At 41.1% G+C, this 24,694-nt stretch overlaps 1 protein-coding gene across 1 annotated transcript in view; it reads left to right on the top strand.

The window, feature by feature from the left end:
- The window catches only part of adgrd2 (adhesion G protein-coupled receptor D2), a 415,295-nt gene extending 391,238 nt beyond the window's left edge, over positions 1 to 24,057 (top strand). The window contains exon 25 of the mRNA XM_034169723.1: positions 23,946 to 24,057. Within this exon, the coding sequence (XP_034025614.1) occupies positions 23,946 to 24,001 (56 nt within the window). The 3' untranslated portion in view covers positions 24,002 to 24,057. The remainder of the gene's footprint in view (positions 1 to 23,945) is intronic.
- The last annotated feature ends 637 nt before the right edge of the window (positions 24,058 to 24,694 follow it).

The following is a 24,694-nucleotide window of genomic DNA, read 5'->3' as shown; positions in this document are numbered from 1 at the left end:
TTTTTTATAGAGCAACAAACTCTTTTTCCAGGCTAAGTGAAGATCTTCTAAATTAGTGAGACGCCATTTCCTCTCCAACTTACGGGTTATCTGCTTTAAGCTACGAGTTTGTGAGTTATACCACGGAGTCAGACATTTCTGATTTAAAGCTCTCTTTTTCAGAGGAGCTACAGCATCCAAGGTTGTCTTCAATGAGGATGTAAAACTATTGACGAGATACTCTAACTCCCTTACAGAGTTTAGGTAGCTACTCTGCTCTGTGTTGGTATATGACATTAGAGAACATAAAGAAGGAATCATATCCTTAAACCTAGTTACAGCACTTTCTGAAAGACTTCTAGTGTAATGAAACTTATTCCCCACTGCAGGGTAGTCCATCAGGGTAAATGTAAATGTTATTAAAAAATGATCAGACAGAAGGGAGTTTTCAGGGAATACTGTTAAATCTTCTATTTCCATACCATAAGTCAGAACAAGATCTAAAATATGATTAAAGTGGTGGGTGGACTCATTTACTTTTTGAGCAAAGCCAATAGAGTCTAATAATAGATTAAATGCAGTGTTGAGGCTGTCATTCTCAGCATCTGTGTGGATGTTAAAATCGCCCACTATAATTATCTTATCTGAGCTAAGCAGTAAGTCAGACAAAAGGTCTGAAAATTCACAGAGAAACTCACAGTAACGACCAGGTGGACGATAGATAATAACAAATAAAACTGTTTTTTGAGACTTCCAATTTGGATGGACAAGACTAAGAGACAAGCTTTCAAATGAATTAAAGCTCTGGCTGGGTTTTTGATTAATTAATAAGCTGGAATGGAAGATTGCTGCTAATCCTCCGCCCCGGCCCGTGCTACGAGCATTCTGACAGTTAGTGTGACTCGGGGGTGTTGACTCATTTAAACTAACATATTCATCCTGCTGTAACCAGGTTTCTGTTAGGCAGAATAAATCAATACGTTGATCAATTATTATATCATTTACCAACAGGGACTTAGAAGAGAGAGACCTAATGTTTAATAGACCACATTTAACTGTTTTAGTCTGTGGTGCAGTTGAAGGTGCTATATTATTTTTTCTTTTTGAATTTTTATGCTTAAATAGATTTTTGCTGGTTATTGGTGGTCTGGGAACAGGCACCGTCTCTACGGGGACGGGGCAACGAGGGGACGGCAGGGGGAGAGAAGCTGCAGAGAGGTGTGTAAGACTACAGCTCTGCCTCCTGGTCCCAACGCTAGACAGTCACAGTTTGGAGGATCCAAGAAAATTGGCCAGATTTCTAGAAATGAGAGCTGCTCCATCCAAAGTGGGATGGATGCCGTCTCTCCTAACAAAACCAGGTTTTCCCCAGAAGCTTTGCCAATTATCAATGAAGCCCACCTCATTTTTTGGACACCACTCAGACAGCCAGCAATTCAAGGAGAACATGTCACTCCCGGTCTGATTGGGGAGGGGCCCAGAGAAAACAACAGAGTCCGACATTGTTTATGGAGTAATATGTTAGTTTAATGTTATTAAAACTAACGTATCTGTTGTGGTTAGAGGTTCGGATGGAACCAGACCGTTACAAGGTGCTGGACTCAAATGCTGGGAGCAAGAATCAGAACAGGTTGCGAATGAAAAGAGCTTTATTTACAACACTAAATAACTTAAAGTACTGTACTGAGCTGAAGGAAGCCTGCTGAGCCGAGACCGGGCCCACAAATAGTGGTAGAATTTCAGGAGTCGCAGTGCACCCAGGGCCAGACTTGGGAGTCTGAGAACGAGCTGGAGTCCTGGAGTATATGGAGCTGGAACTGGGGCCAGGTGGGATGCAGAGAGCCGAGGAGGAGGAACTAGGAGGACGGAGGAGAACACAGGTACTCGTAACATTGGAACCCTTAACCAACAAACAGTTCACTGAAGGCTGAAACAGGAATGTTCTGAGGTCCAGGAATAAAGTTCACTGTCGAGGAAATAAGGTTCTCTGTTCAGGAATTGTTCATAGTTCATTAATTATCTTCAGAGGCCATCTGCTATGCATCTTGTGACACAGTTCCAATTCAGCAGGACTTGATTTAGAAAGGACTTGGAAAGTTCTTAGTTGTTCTGCAACAGAGCTCATACAGTTCTTGGAATTAGTTCTTGGAAACAGTTCTCGGATACAGTTCTTGAAAACACACACAAATTGCTGCATTTACAGATCTAACGTGGCAGGAGTGTAGTAAAAGTGACGTGTAAGAACACAGCCAGTACACATACACACAGATTTTTTTTGCACATTTGTGGATCTGGTTACATAACCATTCAGACTGCGTTCGAGGGGCTGTAGGAATTGTTCCAGTAGGTCAAATCCTGGCCAAATGTCTCGACCTCGCTCATTCAGCATGAATGTAGAGAACATGCACACCACTGTCGAGCTGCATTCAACCTGGGGAACAATTTGAATGGTGGTTGAACCGCAGTCTGACTGCATTCAGATCGCATTTGAGGGAACCTACACACACACTTACGGACAATTTAAAGTTTCCAGTCTGCCTAACCTGCATATCTTTGGATGTCGGAGGAAGCCAGAGCACCCGGAGAGAACCCACACAAATACAGGGAGAACATGCAAACTCCACACAGAAAGGCCACAGGTGGGAATCGATCCCATAACAGTCTTGCTGTGATGCAATAGTGCTAACCACTAAGCCACCATGCTGCTCTACAGCAAGAACATGGGATGAAAATACAACAATATTGTGGACAACAGAAGGAAAGAGACACCTTACAAAGACACACCTAATTGATGGCAGAAGAGCCTACACATGGGAGAGCAAGAGATCAAACCCAGAATGTATGATGACGGATTACAACAAAAGGCAAAAACACGAGGAATAATATTACAGAGGGATATGAAGGTCAACACAAAAAATTACAGGGTTTTTTTTTCCAATTGCTAAAACACAATTTTGTAAACCAGTGTGGCTTTATCAAAATACTTAATTCAAAAACTACAAACCCAAACTGCAAAATACCTCATATATCAAGCAAAATGAAGCACTGCAACAAAAACTACATACAGTTTTTGTTGCAAAAATAAAACATTTGCACCAAATGGTGCACACTTCATTCATATTACCAGATTTTTGTCTAACCAACTGCACACCGTTGTGCGTAATGAAAAGCACTCTCATCTTTAGTATACTTTAATACTAAAATAATTGAAATTGTAGAAAATTCTGTGGATTGTTCACATGCACAGTAATATTTACAGATACACGCACATGCTAACAACATTTCTGTTTTTATTTTTCACCAAAGAACTCTGCAACATATGAACAGCAGATATATTTACACTGGAGAGAACATAAACAGTAAACTGAAAAAGAAAATTGCAGAAAAATGTGCAGAAAAAAATATATAGAAAAAAAGAGGCATCAAAAATAATTAGGCAGCATCTTGCCGCACAGCTGTGTCTGGCCACAATGCCTCGTCCACATCACAGGCAATATCTTCGCCTTGCCAGACATTGAGGGAAGAAGTGCCTTGAGTGGCTTATCCATCCGTGAATCACACCCACATCAATTTCATCACGTCTCTTCCATAGCCTGCACAAGACGCATGCACACAAAGGGCTGCCAGTCGTATACCTTCCACCGCCATGCCAAAAAGAACTCTTCTATGGGGTTCAGAAGTGATGAATATGGCAGGAGGTATTGCATGAGAAATGGTGGGTGGTCAGCAAACCACTTTTGGACTGGAGCTGCACGATGAAAGCTCACGTTGTGCCATAGTACAACGTACCAGTTTCTTTGATAGTCTGCATCATTCATACACTCTAGTAGTATGAGAATGTTGTGGAGTCTGTACAGAAATGTGAGAATATGGGCTGTGTTGTATGGTCCAAGGTTGGCATGACAGTGGAGGACACCATGCATGTCGGAGATGGCAGCGCACATTGTGATTTTCTCACCATGTTGGCCATGAACTCTTCTACCACCATCTCTACCCCAACCTCTCACTCTTCCTCCCTCTCTCAGTCTCACCCTCCCTCTTCCTCTCTCTGCAACCCTCTTCCACTGTTGTCAAAAAAAAAAAGGTGCTCACCTGTGGTCTTTTTACAGTAGTGTTCAGAATAATAGTAGTGCTAAAAAGATTAATCCAGGTTTTGAGTATATTTCTTGTTACATGGGAAACAAGGTACCAGTAGATTCAATAGATTCTCACAAATCCAACAAGACCAAGCATTCATGATATGCACACTCTTAAGGCTATGAAATTGGGCTATTAGTAAAAAAAGTAGAAAAGGGGGTGTTCACAATAATAGTAACATCTGCTGTTGATGCTACAAACTCAAAACTGTTATGTTCAAACTGCTTTTTTAGCAATCCTATGAATCACTAAACTAGTATTTAGTTGTATAACCACAGTTTCTCATGATTTCTTCACATCTGCGAGGTACCAGTAGATTCAGTAGATTCTCACAAATCCAACAAGACCAAGCATTCCTGATATGCACACTCTTAAGGCTATGAAATTGGGCTATTAGTAAAAAAATGTAGAAAAGGGGGTGTTCACAATAATAGTAGTGTGGCATTCAGTCAGTGAGTTCATCAATTTTGTGGAACAAACAGGGGTGAATCAGGTGTCCCCTATTTAAGGATGAAGCCAGCACCTGTTGAACATGCTTTTCTCTTTGAAAGCCTGAGGAAAATGGGACGTTCAAGACATTGTTCAGAAGAACTGCGTAGTTTGATTAAAAAGTTGATTGAAGAGGGGAAAACGTATACGCAGGTGCAAAAAGTTATAGGCTGTTCATCTACAATGATCTCCAATGCTTTAAAATGGACAAAAAACAGAGACGCATGGAAGAAAACAGAAAACAACCATGAAAATGGATAGAAGAATAACCAGAATGACAAAGGCTCACCCATTGATCAGCACCAGGATGATCAAAGACAGTCTGGAGTTACCTGTAAGTGCTGTGACAGTTAGAAGATGCCTGTGTGAAGCTAATTTATTTGCAAGAATCCCCCACAAAGTCCCTCTGTTAAATAAAAGACATGTGCAGAAGAGGTTACAATTTGCTAAAGAACACATCAACTGGCCTAAAGAGAAATGTAGGAATATTTTATGGATTGATGAGAGTAAAATTGTTCTTTTTGGGTCCAAGGGCCACAGACAGTTTGTGAGATGACCCCCAAACTCTGAATTCAAGCCACAGTTCACAGTGAAGACAGTGAAGCATGGTGGTGTAAGCATCATGATATCGGCATGTTTCTCCTACTATGATGTTGGGCCTATATATTGCATACCAGGTATCACAGATCAGTTTGGATATGCAGCCAAGTTCCAGGTGACACACACGAACATCTTACACCGCTCGTTTGGCACTTAGAAAATGTGTGGCCATTCATACTATCATCATGAAAACAGTCAGCAGATGACCACTGTCGAGCCTGATGTGAAATTTGTCTAAGTGCCCCACGACTGTGGAGTTGCAGTCTGCACATGTGACATGCCAGAGTGTCGGCTCCCCTACAACATGTGCATGTGTCGCGCACTCCCCCCAACACGTGCATGAGTGTAGTTCATGCATGCACGTGACGTGACATGACACACGTGACATGACGCAGGCAAGGTGCCTCTCATCTGATGACAGGGTGACATCTTGGTCTGTGCGCTGAACGGATGGGGCGTGGCAGCTGTTGACATCTCTGATCCTGGACATCAGAGCTGCAGATCACGCACCGTGTTTTGATGGACACACGTGTGTGTGTATGCTTGCTGTCCTCACATCGAAATACATGAAAACATATATCGCTTCTGTGACAGGCTGGAGAGCGCGCACATTGACAGGCTGTTCCAGCTGGGCTGGACCGCAAGTTCATGTGGGCATGCAGCAGGCGATCTGAACGTCACGTCTGTCTGACAGGACAGTAAGCGGCGCGCTGCAAGACCACATGACAGGCCAACAGTGCGACAAATACACCACTTTCAGTCACATATCAGCAGAAATACGCCATACAAAATGTTGTTTGGTCAGTTATCACAGTGCTTTTTTTTCTATATTTACAAAATATGTTTATCTGCTTGTTGATTTTACAACCCCAATTCCAATGAAGTTGGGACGTTGTGCAAAATGTAAATAAAAACAGAATACAATGATTTGCAAATCCTCTTCAACCAAATTCAATGGAATACACCACAAAGACAAGATATTTAATGTTCAAACTGATAAACTTCATTGTTTTTTTTGCAAATATTTGCTCATTTTGAAATGGATGCCTGCAACACGTTACAAAAAAGCTGGAACAGTGGTATGTTTACCACTATGTTACATCATCTTTCCTTCTAAGAACACTCAATAAGTGTTTGGGAGCTGTGGACACTAATTATGAGTGTCACGATTGGGTATAAAAGGAGCATCCCCAAAGGTCTCAGCCGTTCACAAGCAAAGATGGGGCGAGGATCACCACTTTGTGAACAACTGCATTAAAAAATAGTCCAACAGTTACAGTGTTTCTCAATGTTCAGTTGCAAGGAATTTAGGGATTCCATCATCTACAGTCCAAAATATAATCAGATTCAGAGAATCTGGGGAACTGAAGGCTGAAGGCTGAAACCAAACATTGAATGCCCGTAACCTTTGATCCCTCAGGCAGCACTGCATTAAAAACCGACATTATTGTGTAAAGGATCTTAGGGCCCAGTCCCACTGGGGAGAGGATTAATTGCGCATAAATTGAGTACACAAAGTACGGGCATTTGTTGTCGTCCACAACAAAAATGGCCAAAAATGAAAAATGTCCCAGTATAAATTACGGATATATTAACCCTCTGAGGCCAATACCGTCATATACGACGGCTAAGACCAAGCGTTACTAAATTGTAAATAACGTTTGAATGATATGAGATAGATAGATAGATTTGTTTTTTTTGTTTTTTTGCTGAAAAGTTAACTCCGTGGACCTTTGAGCCAGCCATTGGCCATCTTTGTACTCTTCATAGAAGCTTTGTGATGATGTGTGCATTGTGAGTGTCCAATCAGAATTGGTTCACCGTCACATGGTTTTCCAAAATCTAATCGTAGGGCAGATTTACCTCACATGAAAAGCCAAAGATCGTTTTAAGGTGTGATATGTTACTAGTTGGCCCGTTTGAATAGCCCCCTGGGTGCTCCAATGAGTACATACTATTCGTACATACTCAATGCGCCCTGCGCCATTACTCACAGCGATCAGTGAAAGGAGGAACAGAAGGAGAGCCTCTGATGACAATCTAACATGCTCAAACAAAGAGTGTGTAGCTATCAGGATTGCTCCACTAGTTTGCATGTGAATGTTACTGGATAAATCTGTTGCTTTCTCTGCATAAAGCACTGTTTACCATATCAATGGACAACAAAACACATAGACCATTTTGTATATATTGTTCAAAATGTGCATTTGTCTTTATTGTTTGAACCTTTTTGCTGTACAGTCTTTCTCAGAAGACCTCAAATTACCTTTATAAAGTGTTAAAACAGTTGTTTATTATAGTTTGCTGTGTGTTTTGAATAAGTGTCTGTGGAAAATCATTTTTCGCTTTATTTTTTCCTTGCCTATTTTTGATTGTAAACCTGTTGTGTGGGCTGCCAGAAGAGGAGGTACTGCTGGCCCACCACCAGTGGGCGCCCTGCCTGAAGTGCGGGCTTCAGGCACGAGAGGGCGCTGCCGCCACCGACACAGCCGGGGGTGACAGCTGTCACTCATTAGCTCTTGACAGCTGTCACCCATCTACTCTACAGCATCTCACTCCATAAAGACCAGACGTCATCTCCACCTCGTTGCCGAGATATCGTACTTCTATGGAGGTAACTGTCTCTGCCTGTATTAATTGATTCTAAGAGCTATTGTTTTGCAGCTGTCAACCAGAGGACCGGCGTGGGTCACGACTGTTTCGTCCTACGTCCGTCAGATAAGTGGTTAAACAGACGCTGCACGAGTGTGTGTTAGAGGTGGAGGTGGCATTCCCACCATTGTTGTTACGGGGTGTACACACACCCACACTTGACTGTCTTTGTTCTTCGCCAGCAGTACCAGATCCGACAGTCGGGGACAGTGATCACCTGGGAATTCGGGACTTGGCGGCTCCAGTATTCACCAGGTTCGGTGGCGGCGGAAATCGTGTGGTTCCGGCTCTTCTCAGGACAGACGTCTTCTATCCTCGAGCCTGCCCACACGTCACCTTTGTGGATTGACTGTTATCATATTCTGAGATTGTCTGTGTATTCGTTGTGCACCTTCACAACATTAAATTGTTACTTTTTGGCTCATCTATTGACCGCTCATTTGCGCCCCCTGTTGTGGGTCCGTGTCACTACACTTTCACAACAAAACCTTTATTAATCAATCAATTTTTCAATCAATTTTTTTATATAGCGCCAAATCACAACAAACAGTTGCCCCAAGGTGCTTTATATTGTAAGGCAAGGCCATACAATAATTATGTAAAACCCCAACGGTCAAAATGACCCCCTGTGAGCAAGCACTTGGCTACAGTGGGAAGGAAAAACTCCCTTTTAACAGGAAGAAACCTCCAGCAGAACCAGGCTCAGGGAGGGGCAGTCTTCTGCTGGGACTGGTTGGGGCTGAGGGAGAGAACCAGGAAAAAGACATGCTGTGAAGGGGAGCAGAGATCGATCACTAATGATTAAATGCAGAGTGGTGCATACAGAGCAAAAAGAGAAAGAAACAGTGCATCATGGGAACCCTCCAGCAGTCTACGTCTATAGCAGCATAATTAAGGGATGGTTCAGGGTCACCTGATCCAGCCCTAACTATAAGCTTTAGCAAAAAGGAAAGTTTTAAGCCTAATCTTAAAAGTAGAGAGGGTGTCTGTCTCCCTGATCTGAATTGGGAGCTGGTTCCACAGGAGAGGAGCCTGAAAGCTGAAGGCTCTGCCTCCCATTCTACTCTTACAAACCCTAGGAACTACAAGTAAGCCTGCAGTCTGAGAGCGAAGCGCTCTATTGGGGTGATATGGTACTACGAGGTCCCTAAGATAAGATGGGACATGATTATTCAAAACCTTATAAGTAAGAAGAAGAATTTTAAATTCTATTCTATAATTAACAGGAAGCCAATGAAGAGAGGCCAATATGGGTGAGATATGTTCTCTCCTTCTAGTCCCCGTCAGTACTCTAGCTGCAGCATTTTGAATTAACTGAAGGCTTTTCAGGGAACTTTTAGGACAACCTGATAATAATGAATTACAATAGTCCAGCCTAGAGGAAATAAATGCATGAATTAGTTTTTCAGCATCACTCTGAGACAAGACCTTTCTGATTTTAGAGATATTGCATAAATGCAAAAAAGCAGTCCTACATATTTGTTTAATATGCGCTTTGAATGACATATCCTGATCAAAAATGACTCCAAGATTTCTCACAGTATTACTAGAGGTCAGGGTAATGCCGTCCAGAGTAAGGATCTGGTTAGACACCATGTTTCTAAGATTTTCAGTTTTATCTGAGTTTAAAAGCAGGAAATTAGAGGTCATCCATGTCTTTATGTCTGTAAGACAATCCTGCAGTTTAGCTAATTGGTGTGTGTCCTCTGGCTTCATGGATAGATAAAGCTGGGTATCATCTGCGTAACAATGAAAATTTAAGCAATACCGTCTAATAATACTGCCTAAGGGAAGCATGTATAAAGTGAATAAAATTGGTCCTAGCACAGAACCTTGTGGAACTCCATAATTAACTTTAGTCTGTGAAGAAGATTCCCCATTTACATAAACAAATTGTAATCTATTAGACAAATATGATTCAAACCACCGCAGCACAGTGCCTTTAATACCTATGGCATGCTCTAATCTCTGTAATAAAATTTTATGGTCAACAGTATCAAAAGCAGCACTGAGGTCTAACAGAACAAGCACAGAGATGAGTCCACTGTCCGAGGCCATAAGAAGATCATTTGTAACCTTCACTAATGCTGTTTCTGTACTATGATGAATTCTAAAACCTGACTGAAACTCTTCAAATAGACCATTCCTCTGCAGATGATCAGTTAGCTGTTTTACAACTACCCTTTCAAGAATTTTTGAGAGAAAAGGAAGGTTGGAGATTGGCCTATAATTAGCTTAGATAGCTGGGTCAAGTGATGGCTTTTTAAGTAATGGTTTAATTACTGCCACCTTAAAAGCCTGTGGTACATAGCCAACTAACAAAGATAGATTGATCATATTTAAGATCGAAGCATTAAATAATGGTAGGGCTTCCTTGAGCAGCCTGGTAGGAATGGGGTCTAATAAACATGTTGATGGTTTGGATGAAGTAACTAATGAAAATAACTCAGACAAAACAATCGGAGAGAAAGAGTCTAACCAAATACCGGCATCACTGAAAGCAGCCAAAGATAACGATACGTCTTTGGGATGGTTATGAGTAATTTTTTCTCTAATAGTTAAAATTTTGTTAGCAAAGAAAGTCATGAAGTCATTACTAGTTAAAGTTAACGGAATACTCAGCTCAATAGAGCTCTGACTCTTTGTCAGCCTGGCTACAGTGCTGAAAAGAAACCTGGGGTTGTTCTTATTTTCTTCAATTAGTGATGAGTAGAAAGATGTCCTAGCTTTACGGAGGGCTTTTTTATAGAGCAACAGACTCTTTTTCCAGGCTAAGTGAAGATCTTCTAAATTACTGAGATGCCATTTCCTCTCCAACTTACGGGTTATCTGCTTTAAGCTACGAGTTTGCGAGTTATACCACGGAGTCAGACACTTCTGATTTAAAGCTCTCTTTTTCAGAGGAGCTACAGCATCCAAAGTTGTCTTCAATGAGGATGTAAAACTATTGACGAGATACTCTATCTCCCTTACAGAGTTTAGGTAGCTACTCTGCACTGTGTTGGTATATGGCATTAGAGAACATAAAGAAGGAATCATATCCTTAAACCTAGTTACAGCGCTTTCTGAAAGACTTCTAGTGTAATGAAACTTATTCCCTACTGCTGGGTAGTCCATCAGAGTAAATGTAAATGTTATTAAGAAATGATCAGACAGAAGGGAGTTTTCAGGGAATACTGTTAAGTCTTCTATTTCCATACCATAAGTCAGAACAAGATCTAAGATATGATTAAAGTGGTGGGTGGACTCATTTACTTTTTGAGCAAAGCCAATAGAGTCTAATAATAGATTAAATGCAGTGTTGAGGCTGTCATTCTCAGCATCTGGTTGCAGGGAGAGCTGTTAACAGCAATAATAAAACATTTATGCCAGGCGAGTGAACTGTCCAAAAAATGCCCTCAGACCCCAGAGCGTTAATCATATATAGCAAATATATGATGAACAATCATGGTTGTATAACGCATGTAGTGAGGAACCGGATCCAACGCATTGCGATTATCACAGCAGTATTACGGGTGTATTATGAATGCATCGCGCACGTGTTGCGCGTGCATACCATCTGCATTGCGGCCATAAAAGAAGCGCACTTACTCCTTTCAGCATCACTATTCACACCAACAATACAGGTTCTGGAGCAATTGCTGGACTTGGACAAGTTGATTGGCGTAAAGAAGCAGTGAACAGGGCGAGTGGTGACGTCAGCTGAATGCATCAGAGCGCAGCTCGTCTGAACGATTATAACAAGAAGTTAAATGAGTTATAAACTTAGGAATAAATACTGTAACAGCTGCAGAAAAGAAGGAAAAAACACGCAACTGTTTTATCAAGCCTTGACAAAGTAAACAAGTCAAATAATTACCTTTTTAGACGGCTCAAAATGCTTTCTGCAGCTTGTTAGCCGTTCACGCTGCAGCTTCCTCTGTGATTCAAGAGGTGATTAGAGCCATTTTCAACAGCCAATTTGCAGAATAAAATGATTAATCCGCCATGAAATAATTATTTTATATACACAGCATTCAGCGCAGAGCGTGTGGCAGCCGGTAGAACAAAGAACGGCATCCAGCTGTGAACACAGTGCATCTGATTTGCATCCGCCGCACATCAGTGGCAAAGCAGACGTAATTAAAATGCTTATCCGTGGCCTAATTAAAGTTGAAAAAGTTGTTCCCTACCTTAGCTGGACTTCTGGTGCTGAGAGGAGGCAGCTCATCTCTCATAGTTCAAACAGTAGGAGCTGAGTGCAGCCATAAGCAGACCGCAAAATGGTCATCAGTCATGGTGGATCTGTTTTTTGACTTGATGATTTTCATGTGTGAAAAGGCAGATTCACACAAATATTTTGATCCAAAAAGTTCAGGTAAATTCTGTGCAGTTTGCCTGAGGTTGGGGTACTTCTTCTTCTGCATTAAATTCCAGAATAGGACACTCATGCCAGGTGTTGCTCTGGATTTGAGCTCAGTGCTATTTTTCAATGTGGGGAAGAGTGATACTATTTGGACGTTATACAGTCCATATCTATACAGTGAGGAAAATAAGTATTTGAACATCCTGCGATTTTACAAGATCTACCACTTAGAAATCATGGAGGGGTCTGAAATTTTCATCTTAGGTGCACGTCCACTGTGAGAGACATAATCTAAAAAAAAATCCGGAAATCACAATGTATGATTTTTTAATAATTTATTTGTATGTTACTACTGCAAATAAATATTTGAACACCTGTGAAAATCCATCCATCCATCCATTTTCTTCCACTTTTATCTGGAGTCGGGTCGCGGGGGCAACAACTCAAGCAAAGCTGCCCAGACCTCCCGATCCACACACACCTCCCTCAGCTCCTCCGGGGGAACCCCAAGGCGTTCCCAAGCCAGCCAAGAGACGTAGTCCCTCCAGCGTGTCCTGGGTCTTCCCCGGGGCCTCCTCCCGATGGGACTTGCCTGGAACACCTCTCCAGCGAGGCGCCCAGGATCAATCAATGTTAATATTTGATACACTAGATCAATGTTAATATTTGGTACAGTAGCCTTTGTTTGCAATTACAGAGGTCAAACGTTTCCTGTAGTTTTTCACCAGGTTAGCACACACTGCAGCAGGGATTTTGGTCCACTCCTCCATACAAATCTCCAAATCTTTCAGGTTTGGAGTTTCCGTTCCAGCCAAAGATCTTCTATTGGGTTCAGGTCTGGAGACTGGCCAGGCCACTCCAGGACCTTGAAATGCTTCTTATGGAGCCCCTCCTTAGTTGCCCTGGCTGTGTGTTTGGGGTCATTGTCATGCTGGAAGACCCAGCCATGACCCATCTTCAATGCTCTTACTGAGGGAAGGAGGTTGTTTACCAAAATCTCATAATACATGACCCCATCCATCCTCCCTTCAGTACGATGCAGTCGTTCTGTCCCTTTTGCAGAAGACCACCCCAGAGTATGATGTTTCCACCCCCATGCTTCACGGTTGGGATGGTTTTCTTGGGGTTGTTCTCATCTTCTTGGGGTTGTTCTCCTTGAATTGCTGGCTGTCTGAGTGGTGTCCAAAAACTGAGGTGGGCTTCATAGATAATTGGCAAAGCTTCTGGGGAAAACCTGGTCTTGTTAGGAGAGACAGCATCCATCCCACTTTGGATGGAGCAGCTCTCATTTCTAGAAATCTGGCCAATTTTCTTAAATCCTCCAAACCGTGACTATCCAGGGTTGGGACCAGGAAGCAGAGTTGTAGTCTTACACACCTCTCTGCAGCTTCTCTCCCCCTGCCATCCCCTCATTACCCCATCCCCGTAGAGACGGTGCCTGCTCCCAGACCACCAATAACCAGCAAAAATCTATTTAAGCATAAAAATTCAAAGAGAAAAAATAATATAGCACCTTCAACTGCACCACAGACTAAAACAGTTAAATGTGGTCTATTAAACATTAGGTCTCTCTCTTCTAAGTCCCTGTTAGTAAATGATATAATAATTGATCAACATATTGATTTATTCTGCCTTACAGAAACCTGGTTACAGCAGGATGAATATGTTAGTTTAAATGAGTCAACACCCCCGAGTCACAGTAACTGCCAGAATGCTCGTAGCACGGGCCGAGGCGGAGGATTAGCAGCAATCTTCCATTCCAGCTTATTAATTAATCAAAAACCCAGACAGAGCTTTAATTCATTTGAAAGCTTGACTCTTAGTCTTGTCCATCCAAATTGGAAGTCCCAAAAACCAGTTTTATTTGTTATTATCTATCGTCCACCTGGTCGTTACTGTGAGTTTCTCTGTGAATTTTCAGACCTTTTGTCTGACTTAATGCTTAGCTCAGATAAGATAATTATAGTGGGCGATTTTAACATCCACACAGATGCTGAGAATGACAGCCTCAACACTGCATTTAATCTATTATTAGACTCTATTGGCTTTGCTCAAAATGTAAATGAGTCCACCCACCACTTTAATCATATCTTAGATCTTGTTCTGACTTATGGTATGGAAATTGAAGACTTAACAGTATTCCCTGAAAACTCCCTTCTGTCTGATCATTTCTTAATAACATTTACATTTACTCTGATGGACTACCCAGCAGTGGGGAATAAGTTTCATTACACTAGACGTCTTTCAGAAAGCACTGTAACTAGGTTTAAGGATATGATTCCTTCTTTATGTTCTCTAATGCCATATACCAACACAGTGCAGAGTAGCTACCTAAACTCTGTAAGTGCGATAGAGTATCTCGTCAATAGTTTTACATCCTCAATGGAAGACAACCTTGGATGCTGTAGCTCCTCTGAAAAAGAGAGCTTTAAATCAGAAGTGCCTGACTCCGTGGTATAACTCACAAACTCGCTGCTTAAAGCAGATAACCCGTAAGTTGGAGAGGAAATGGCATCTCACTAATTTAGAAGATCGTCACTTAGCCTGGAAAAAGAGTTTGTTGCTCTATAAAAAAGCCCTCCGTAAAGCTAGGACATCTTACTACTCATCACTAATTGAAGAAAATAAGAACAACCCCAGGTTTCTTTTCAGCACTGTAGCCAGGCTGACAAAGAGTCAGAGCTCTATTGAGCCGAGTATTCCTTTAACTTTAACTAGTAATGACTTCATGACTTTCTTTGCTAATAAAATTTTAACTATTAGAGAAAAAATTACTCATAACCATCCCAAAGACATATCGTTATCTTTGGCTGCTTTCAGTGATCAATCAATCAATCAACTTTTTTCTTATATAGCGCCAAATCACAACAAACAGTTGCCCCAAGGCGCTCCATATTGTAAGGCAAGGCCATACAATAATTATAAAAAACCCCAACGGTCAAAACGACCCCCTATGAGCAAGCACTTGGCAACAGTGGGAAGGAAAAACTCCCTTTTAACAGGAAGAAACCTCCAGCAGAACCAGGCTCAGGGAGGGGCAGTCTTCTGCTGGGACTGGTTGGGGCTGAGGGAGAGAACCAGGAAAAAGACATGCTGTGAAGGGGAGCAGAGATCGATCACTAATGATTAAATGCAGAGTGATGCATACGGAGCAAAAAGAGAAAGAAACAGTGCATCATGGGAACCCCCCCACAATCTACGTCTAAAGCAGCATAACCAAGGGATGGTCCAGGGTCACCCGATCCAGCCCTAACTATAAGCCTTAGCGAAAAGGAAAGTTTTAAGCCTAATCTTAAAAGTAGAGAGGGTATCTGTCTCCCTGATCTGAATTGGGAGCTGGTTCCACAGGAGAGGAGCCTGAAAGCTGAAGGCTCTGCCTCCCATTCTACTCTTACACACCCTAGGAACTACAAGTAAGCCCGCAGTCTGAGAGCGAAGCGCTCTAATGGGGTAATATGGTACTATGAGGTCCCTAAGATAAGATGGGACCTGATTATTCAAAACCTTATAAGTAAGAAGAAGAATTTTAAATTCTATTCTAGAATTAACAGGAAGCCAATGAAGAGAGGCCAACACGGGTGAGATATGCTCTCTCCTGCTAGTCCCCGTCAGTACTCTAGCTGCAGCATTCTGAACCAATGGAAGGCTTTTTAGGGAACTTTTAGGACAACCTGATAATAATGAATTACAATAGTCCAGCCTAGAGGAAATAAATGCATGAATTAGTTTTTCAGCATCACTCTGAGACAAGACCTTTCTGATTTTAGAGATATTGCGTGAATGCAAAAAGGCAGTCCTACATATTTGTTTAATATGCGCTTTGAATGACATATCCTGATCAAAAATGACTCCAAGATTTCTCACAGTATTACTAGAGATCAGGGAAATGCCATCCAGAGTAACGATCTGGTTCGACACCATGCTTCTAAGATTTGTGGGGCCAAGTACAATAACTTCAGTTTTATCTGAGTTTAAAAGCAGGAAATTAGAGGTCATCCATGTCTTTATGTCTGTAAGACAATCCTGCAGTTTAGCTAATTGGTGTGTATCCTCTGGCTTCATGGATAGATAAAGCTGGGTATCATCTGCGTAACAATGAAAATTTAAGCAATACCGTCTAATAATACTGCCTAAGGGAAGCATGTATAAAGTGAATAAAATTGGTCCTAGCACAGAACCTTGTGGAACTCCATAATTAACTTTAGTCCGTGAAGAAGATTCCCCATTTACATGAACAAACTGTAATCTATTAGACAAATATGATTCAAACCACCGCAGCACAGTGCCTTTAATACCTATGACATGCTCTAATCTCTGTAATAAAATTTTATGGTCAACAGTATCAAAAGCAGCACTGAGGTCCAACAGAACAAGCACAGAGATAAGTCCACTGTCCGAAGCCATAAGAAGATCATTTGTAACCTTCACTAATGCTGTTTCTGTACTATGATGAATTCTAAAACCTGACTGAAACTCTTCAAATAGACCATTCCTCTGCAGGTGATCAGTTAGCTGTTTTACAACTACCCTCTCAAGAATCTTTGAGAGAAAAGGAAGGTTGGTATTGGTTAGACTCTTTCTCTCTGATTGTTCTGTCTGAGTTATTTTCATTAGTTACTTTATCCAAACCATCAACATGTCTATTAGACCCCATTCCTACCAGGCTGCTCAAGGAAGCCCTACCATTATTTAATGCTTCGATCTTAAATATGATCAATCTATCTTTGTTAGTTGGCTATGTACCACAGGCTTTTAAGGTGGCAGTAATTAAACCATTACTTAAAAAGCCATCACTTGACCCAGCTATCTTAGCTAATTATAGGCCAATCTCCAACCTTCCTTTTCTCTCAAAAATTCTTGAAAGGGTAGTTGTAAAACAGCTAACTGATCATCTGCAGAGGAATGGTCTATTTGAAGAGTTTCAGTCAGGTTTTAGAATTCATCATAGTACAGAAACAGCATTAGTGAAGGTTACAAATGATCTTCTTATGGCCTCAGACAGTGGACTCATCTCTGTGCTTGTTCTGTTAGACCTCAGTGCTGCTTTTGATACTGTTGACCATAAAATTTTATTACAGAGATTAGAGCATGCCATAGGTATTAAAGGCACTGCGCCGCGGTGGTTTGAATCATATTTATCTAATAGATTACAATTTGTTCATGTAAATGGGGAATCTTCTTCACAGACTAAGGTTAATAATGGAGTTCCACAAGGTTCTGTGCTAGGACCAATTTTATTCACTTTATACATGCTTCCCTTGGGCAGTATTATTAGACGGCATTGCTTAAATTTTCATTGTTACGCAGATGATACCCAGCTTTATCTATCCATGAAGCCAGAGGACACACACCAATTAGCTAAACTGCAGGATTGTCTTACAGACATAAAGACATGGATGACCTCTAATTTCCTGCTTTTAAACTCAGATAAAACTGAAGTTATTGTACTTGGCCCCACAAATCTTAGAAACATGGTGTCTAACCAGATCCTTACTCTGGATGGCATTACCCTGACCTCTAGTAATACTGTGAGAAATCTTGGAGTCATTTTTGATCAGGATATGTCATTCAATGCGCATATTAAACAAATATGTAGGACTGCTTTTTTGCATTTGCGCAATATCTCTAAAATTAGAAAGGTCTTGTCTCAGAGTGATGCTGAAAAATTAATTCATGCATTTATTTCCTCTAGGCTGGACTATTGTAATTCATTATTATCAGGTTGTCCTAAAAGTTCCCTGAAAAGCCTTCAGTTAATTCAAAATGCTGCAGCTAGAGTACTGACAGGGACTAGAAGGAGAGAGCATATCTCACCCATATTGGCCTCTCTTCATTGGCTTCCTGTTAATTCTAGAATAGAATTTAAAATTCTTCTTCTTACTTATAAGGTTTTGAATAATCAGGTCCCATCTTATCTTAGGGACCTCATAGTACCATATCACCCCAATAGAGCGCTTCGCTCTCAGATTGCAGGCTTACTTGTAGTTCCTAGGGTTTGTAAGAGTAGAATGGGAGGCAGAGCCTTCAGCTTTCAGGCTCCTCTCCTGTGGAACCAGCTCCCAATTCGGATCAGGGAGACAGACACCCTCTCTACTTTTAAGATTAGGCTTAAAACTTTCCTTTTTGCTAAAGCTTATAGTTAGGGCTGGATCAGGTGACCCTGAACCATCCCTTAGTTATGCTGCTATAGACTTAGACTGTTGGGGGGTTCCCATGATGCACTAAGTGTTTCTTTCTCTTTTTGCTCTGTATGCACCACTCTGCATTTAATCATTAGTGATTGATCTCTGCTCCCCTCCACAACATGTCTTTTTCCTGGTTCTCTCCCTCAGCCCCAACCGGTCCCAGCAGAAGACTGCCCCTCCCTGAGCCTGGTTCTGCTGGAGGTTTCTTCCTGTTAAAAGGGAATTTTTCCTTCCCACTGTCGCCAAGTGCTTGCTCACAGGGGGTCGTTTTGACCGTTGGGGTTTTTACGTAATTATTGTATGGTCTTGCCTTACAATATAAAGCGCCTTGGGGCAACTGTTTGTTGTGATTTGGCACTATATAAATAAATTGATTGATTGATTGATCTTCTAAACATGGTAGATGGAGTTGATTCGAAAAAGCTCTATTCTGGTCTCATCTGACCACATGACCTTCTCCCATGCCTCCTCTGGATCATCCAGATGGTCACTGGTGAACTTCAAACAGGCCTGGACATGTGCTGGCATGAGCAGGGGGACCTTGCTGCTCTGTAGGATTTTAAACCATGACAGCATCATGTGTTACTAATGTAATCTTTGTGACTGTGGTCCCAGCTCTCTTCAGGTCATTGACCAGGTCCTCCTGTGTATCATCCTTACCACACAATGTGAGATCTTGCATGGAATCCCAGACCGAGGGAGATTGACAGTCATCTTGTGTTTCTTCCACTTTCTAATAAATAATCATAAGACTTGTTGTCTTCTACTAAGCTGCTTGCCTGTTGTCCTGTAGTCCATCCCAGCCTTGTGCAGGTCTACAGTTTTGTCCCTGGTGTCCTTAGACAGCTCTTTGGTCTTGGCTATGGTGGACAGGTTGGAGTGTGATTGATTCAGTGTGTGAACAGGTGTCTTTTATACAGGTAACAAGTTCAAACAGGTGCAATTAATACAGGTAAAGAGTGCAGAATAAGAGGGCTTCTTAAAGAAAAATTAGGTCTGTGTGAGCCAGAATTCTTGCTGGTTGGTAGATGTTCAAATACTTATTTGCAGCCATAACATACAAATAAATTATGAGAAAAAAATCATATATTGTGATTGCCCGATTTTTTTTTTTTTTTTTTTACATTATGTCTCTCACAGTGGACATGCACCTAAGATGAAAATTTCAGACCCCTCCATGATTTCTAAGTGGGAGAACTTGCAAAACCGCAGGGTGCTCAAATACTTATTTTCCTCACTGTATGTTCCCCAAATGGAAAACAGAGAAAACTGACAACAGGTGGATGCAAATCCAATAAAACACCTGCCAAATTCTGACAAGATGCTCTGAACTTGATCATCATAAAGTGCACTCTCTAGCTCCGCACAGCCTTTGCCCTGATGCTTAAGTTCTGTGTCCATGTTTGGAACGTTCCACAGGTCACACTGATGCAACCTACTTGATAGCAGGTGTAACTTTCTTTTAAATGTGTTCATAGAGCTGATCATTTTGATGATGGGTTTGTCCTTGAGCTTGTCAGTCAGATCAGTAAACGCTAAATCCAAGAGCCAGTGACTGTACTCCAGCTGTGCATCATCAGCTTGGTTTGATCATTTCAGAAATTATTTAATTTCAGTAAACAATTCAGAAAACCGTTCCAGAAATGTTCCTCTGTGTGCAGCAGCAGATCTGTCTCTGCATGTGGACACCATGGGTGGTGCAAATATAGTAAAACTAAATCCTTATTTACACCACAATGGTGTAAGTAGAGAATGAACAAATCTTTATTTGCACCATCATGGTGCAAATAATGGGATATTAAAGTTTATTTGCACCATGGTACGTGTGGTAGATGTTCTGTTGTGTGTTGGGGGGGTGTGGCTGGACATTTTGGTGTTCTTTTCTTTTCTTTGCTCTCCAGGTGGTATGAAAACTGATTTGTCTGTGGAGAAGGTGCTGGCTGAAGAGTCCTTCACCCTCATCAACATCATGTGCAGCACCTGTGGATGGTGCTCACATGCAACCTTAAAGACTTTTAGCTGAAGCAGATAATTAGATGGCGTTCTGCATTTAAGCCATGTGTGATTCAAGCAGAATTGCCGGGAACTCGACCTTGTGATGTTCGTTTGTGAGACGCTGAGGACCGCGCCTGGGTTTGACACATCGTGCCTGTGAAGCAGGAAGGGTGAGGGACACATGCTGTCAGCACACATCAGAGGTGATTAATTGTTTGACTACTTGTTGATAGTAACTTGGTATTTTGTTACGCAGTAGATTTGAATTGTGATGAGAATTGTGCAGCTCGCTTCTCACTGCTGTGGCGTGCGGACAAGTGATCCTCCACCTGTTGTGAGAAGCTGCTCATTTGCATAAAGCTTAAAATACAGACCTGAATGTGTTGCTGATGGTGTGTGTCTTTTGAAGGATATTGGTTGTAACTGCTGACTTACCTCACCTCTTCTATCCTTCACAGAGAGTCGGTTTGTCGTGTCCACCTGGGGGGTGTTTGGCGGTAACAGTGAGTCCAGAAGCGCCGGGCTTCGATCCTTTTGGGCGCTGGAGAGCGTGCCAGCCTTCACTCCACCAGAATGACGCTGTTTTAGTTTCTACACTTTGTTTAGCACCAGAGGGTGACTCAATAAATTGTTTTTGTTATTGGAACCGCTTTCTGGTTATTTTAGCGCTGGGTTCCGTCAGACGCAGGTCCGCTCCTCAACCTGCGTCGACACATAACATGTTCCCAATATAAATTAAATTTGTGTAGATGAGGGTGGTGGAAATAGTAGGAGGGTACTAAATCCTAATTTACACTTAAATAGCTTTTCCATCTACATATCTCCTCCACCTGCACACGGAATAAATGCTTCTGCAGACTCCTGGCCCAAACAGAACACACAATCTTGTTTGCCACATTCATCATGTCTTCCATATTTATTTTGCTGCTAGCCAAATTTTCAATTCCTGAACTTTCCGGGCGTGCAGAGATTATTTAGCTTTTGTGGCTCGTTTTGAAATACCGCTCAAAATTCACTTATAAAATGATGTAATAAATGAAAATAAATGAAAAAAATCATCCTCCTCCCATTCTGAATGAAAATAAATTTTAAATTTTTTAGCATTATCTCACTATCCTTCTACGGCAACTCAGCCTGCAATCAGTCAGCTGGTTGGGTATGCCAGGTTAAAATATTTGTGCTATGCATGTCATTTTAGAGTGTTAGCTATCGGAAGAAAAAAAAACTGTAAGAGGAAAGACGCAGAAATGCAAAAAATAACATAAAAGTATGCAAGACTGAAAGTGAAAATAAAGAGATACCAGCATATCGCCCCAAGTGCCCAGTGGAAAAAAACAACACAGTAACTGTACATTGTGATGGGAGATGAGAAAGGGAACACAGGGAGTGTAGAGAGAAAAAAAAAAAAAAAAAACCTAACAGAAAATGACACATAAGTGAGAAAGGGACAGCAAAACCACAAAAAGAAACCACAAAGATTCCCTGAGAGAAAATGTACCACCAAAAGCCACTTTACCGAAAAGGTGGGTTAATGTGGAAGAACAATTACAGCAGAGATGTGCCACACACATGCCCACGACCCGAGACACCATCTTCTCGCGTCACATCAATATAAAAGTCACTTGAAGCTTCGTTTGTACTCCAACATGACTGAGGAGTTCTTACACATGCAACATGAGTGAGACTAATTGGTAATCAGGGTGGTGCACTTTGAAAAGCCTTGTTTCTAGGTGCACAAAGTGTGCGCAATCATGCAATTTGTACATTGTGTTTTGGACAGTGTTGTATAAAGTACCAGAAAACCACACTTAAGTAAAAGTACAGATACCCATTAAAAAAATGACTTTGGTAGAAGTTCAAGTCACTGATTGAAATGCTACTCAAGTAAAAGTCTTAAAGTATGTAGTATTTACTGTACTTAAGTATGACAAGTAATGTACAACTAAATGTACTCAAGTATTGAAAGTAAAAATACAAGTAAATGTTAATAATCAAAAACAGACTGATTTTTTAAATAAAAGTTTATCTAGGCTTGTAAGTGACTGGTAGTATTAGTCAAAATACTGAAAATTGTGCACATCACACAAAAACACTTCAGAAACAAGGTTTCAAAACCTAAACGAGAGTAGGCTACTCACTAGGTGTCAGGAAACAGTTATTTTCTATATTAATTTATTTATTTTCATTGTTACATGGTTTTATCTTTTCTGTTGTTTTGTTTCATTATGTTCTTTTTGTCTCTTTCTCTAAAATTGTATTGTAACATTATTTGTCTATTATTATTGACTATTATTGTCTAATATGTAGACTATTATTGTTGTTGCTGTAATATATGAATAAAAACAAATTAAAAAAATTACAATTTGACTCTTTTACGACAACAAACGCTGAGCCATTAATTATACAGAAAACAAATCAACACAAACGTGCTGATGCGAACAGCTTAATGCTAACTTTAACATTGAAAACGCCATAGACATGCTAACGCGTTAGCATCGGTCCCATTTTTAAGTTATAAAATAAATCTATCAGCTTTTTCAGAAGACCATAACAGGTCGGTTTAACATAAAAATATTAAATATTACTCACAGACATATGCTCTTCAGGGTTTTAGCAGGGAAAAATTAGGATAAAGTGAAATAAAACAATCAATCCACGAATCATAGATCAAAGCACTACTTCGACCTGCGAATCACTGCTTCGATTGGTTCAAGGTTCAAAGCAAAGTCGCGCTGCAGAAAAGTTGAATGCAGACCCGCTGCAGGTCTGTAATCAATGTAGAGAAATTATCCTGACAAACACCCCCCAAGTGCGCAACAGCAAAAAAGCCTACCGGACATGACTCATGACAAATCAGCCTGACTTTGTTGCAGTAACTAGTAATCAGTGATGTCTCTGGGTGAAAACACAACTTTTTTCGTTTGTGTGTTTGTGTGTGTGTGTTTTTTTGTTTGTTTGTTTGTTTGTAACGAGTAACGGCATGGCGCATAGAAAATGTATCAGAGTAGAAGTATGCAATTAAGGTTGGAAATGTAGTAAAGTAAAAGCGAAAGTAAGCTGAATTAAAAAACTCAAGTAAAGTACAAAGTCTTCCAAGACGTACTTAAGTACAGTAGTGAAGTATTTTTACTTTGTTACTATACAACACTGGTTTTGGAATGATGTGTGAGTGAGACCAAATTGAATTGTGCTTTTGAGTTGAATAGTTCAGAGTCAATTTGTTGATACACCAGTGACAGAGTTTTAGACTTGTGTGCATAGCTGTTTTTTGTGTACAATGTGGACAAACTGTAATTCAGCTTTGTTCATTCTGGTGGTGTAATGAAGCCCCGTTCAGCACAGGCACGTGACTCCTCGCTTCTGATACGCACTTAAGAATAGACTTTCCAAATACAACTATTGCAAAGCTTTTAGTAGAACACTATTTTGATTTTGTCATCATTAGGCGTCGTGCATGACTGAGTGCACAGTCCTTGCTCTGTTTCCTCACAGATATAATGTGCATCATAATATTGGTGTGAAATTTGTCCTGCAGGCTTTTGTGGGTTTAAATGTGTGTGCAGACAGAACAGATGGTCCCCACGTTTACAGAGGGTTAAGTCACTGTCAATGGCTTTAAATTGCTACATAGTACGGAGAAAGAAGTTTGCAATCGAGTCATTAAATGTTTTGCTGTCTGTGAAATGCCTGATGCCTGAGATGGTTGAGTGCTGCTGGGTGTTCATTGTTGGCTGACGAGACAAAGGAGAAGTTGATTCTGTTAATCAGGAACGGACAGAGCCGGCTATTCACACCATCAGCCATTAAGCACTCAAACACCTGCTCTCTCTCACTCTCCCTTTCATTTTCTTTGCTTCCTGTTGTCTCTTTTGTGCACAGCACATGCTGAAGAGCAGAAACGTTGAAGGTAAGATCGTGTACTCGGAGCCAAAGCTAAAGCCTTTCACTTTATGTGACTGCAGGATGTTGAAGTGCAAACGGATCCGGTGACTCACCAATTACCGTCTCAAGTCGTGCTGGAAGACGCTTCACCTGGACACCCGGACATGGACGCAGAGGGACACAGACTGGATGAAAAGGACATGAAGGAACAAGCATCGCCTTGACTTAAAGACTGTTTTCAGATCAGTTCAACAAACCTGTTTTCCTCTTTCTCACACACAGACTACGTTTACATGCCGTTAATATTTGGGTTTAAGGTCAATATTCCGGTTTCTGAGTCATAAGGAATAACCCGTTTACATGCTTAAGCAGACAGAGTTACTCCTGTATACATGGTCATTGGTATCATTTGGAATATCCCCATCTAAAC

Source organism: Thalassophryne amazonica, chromosome 5, assembly GCF_902500255.1.
Source record: "Thalassophryne amazonica chromosome 5, fThaAma1.1, whole genome shotgun sequence".
Lineage (NCBI taxonomy): Eukaryota > Metazoa > Chordata > Actinopteri > Batrachoidiformes > Batrachoididae > Thalassophryne > Thalassophryne amazonica.
Note: the sequence above shows the minus strand (reverse complement) of the source record. Positions and strands in the feature narration are given on the sequence as shown.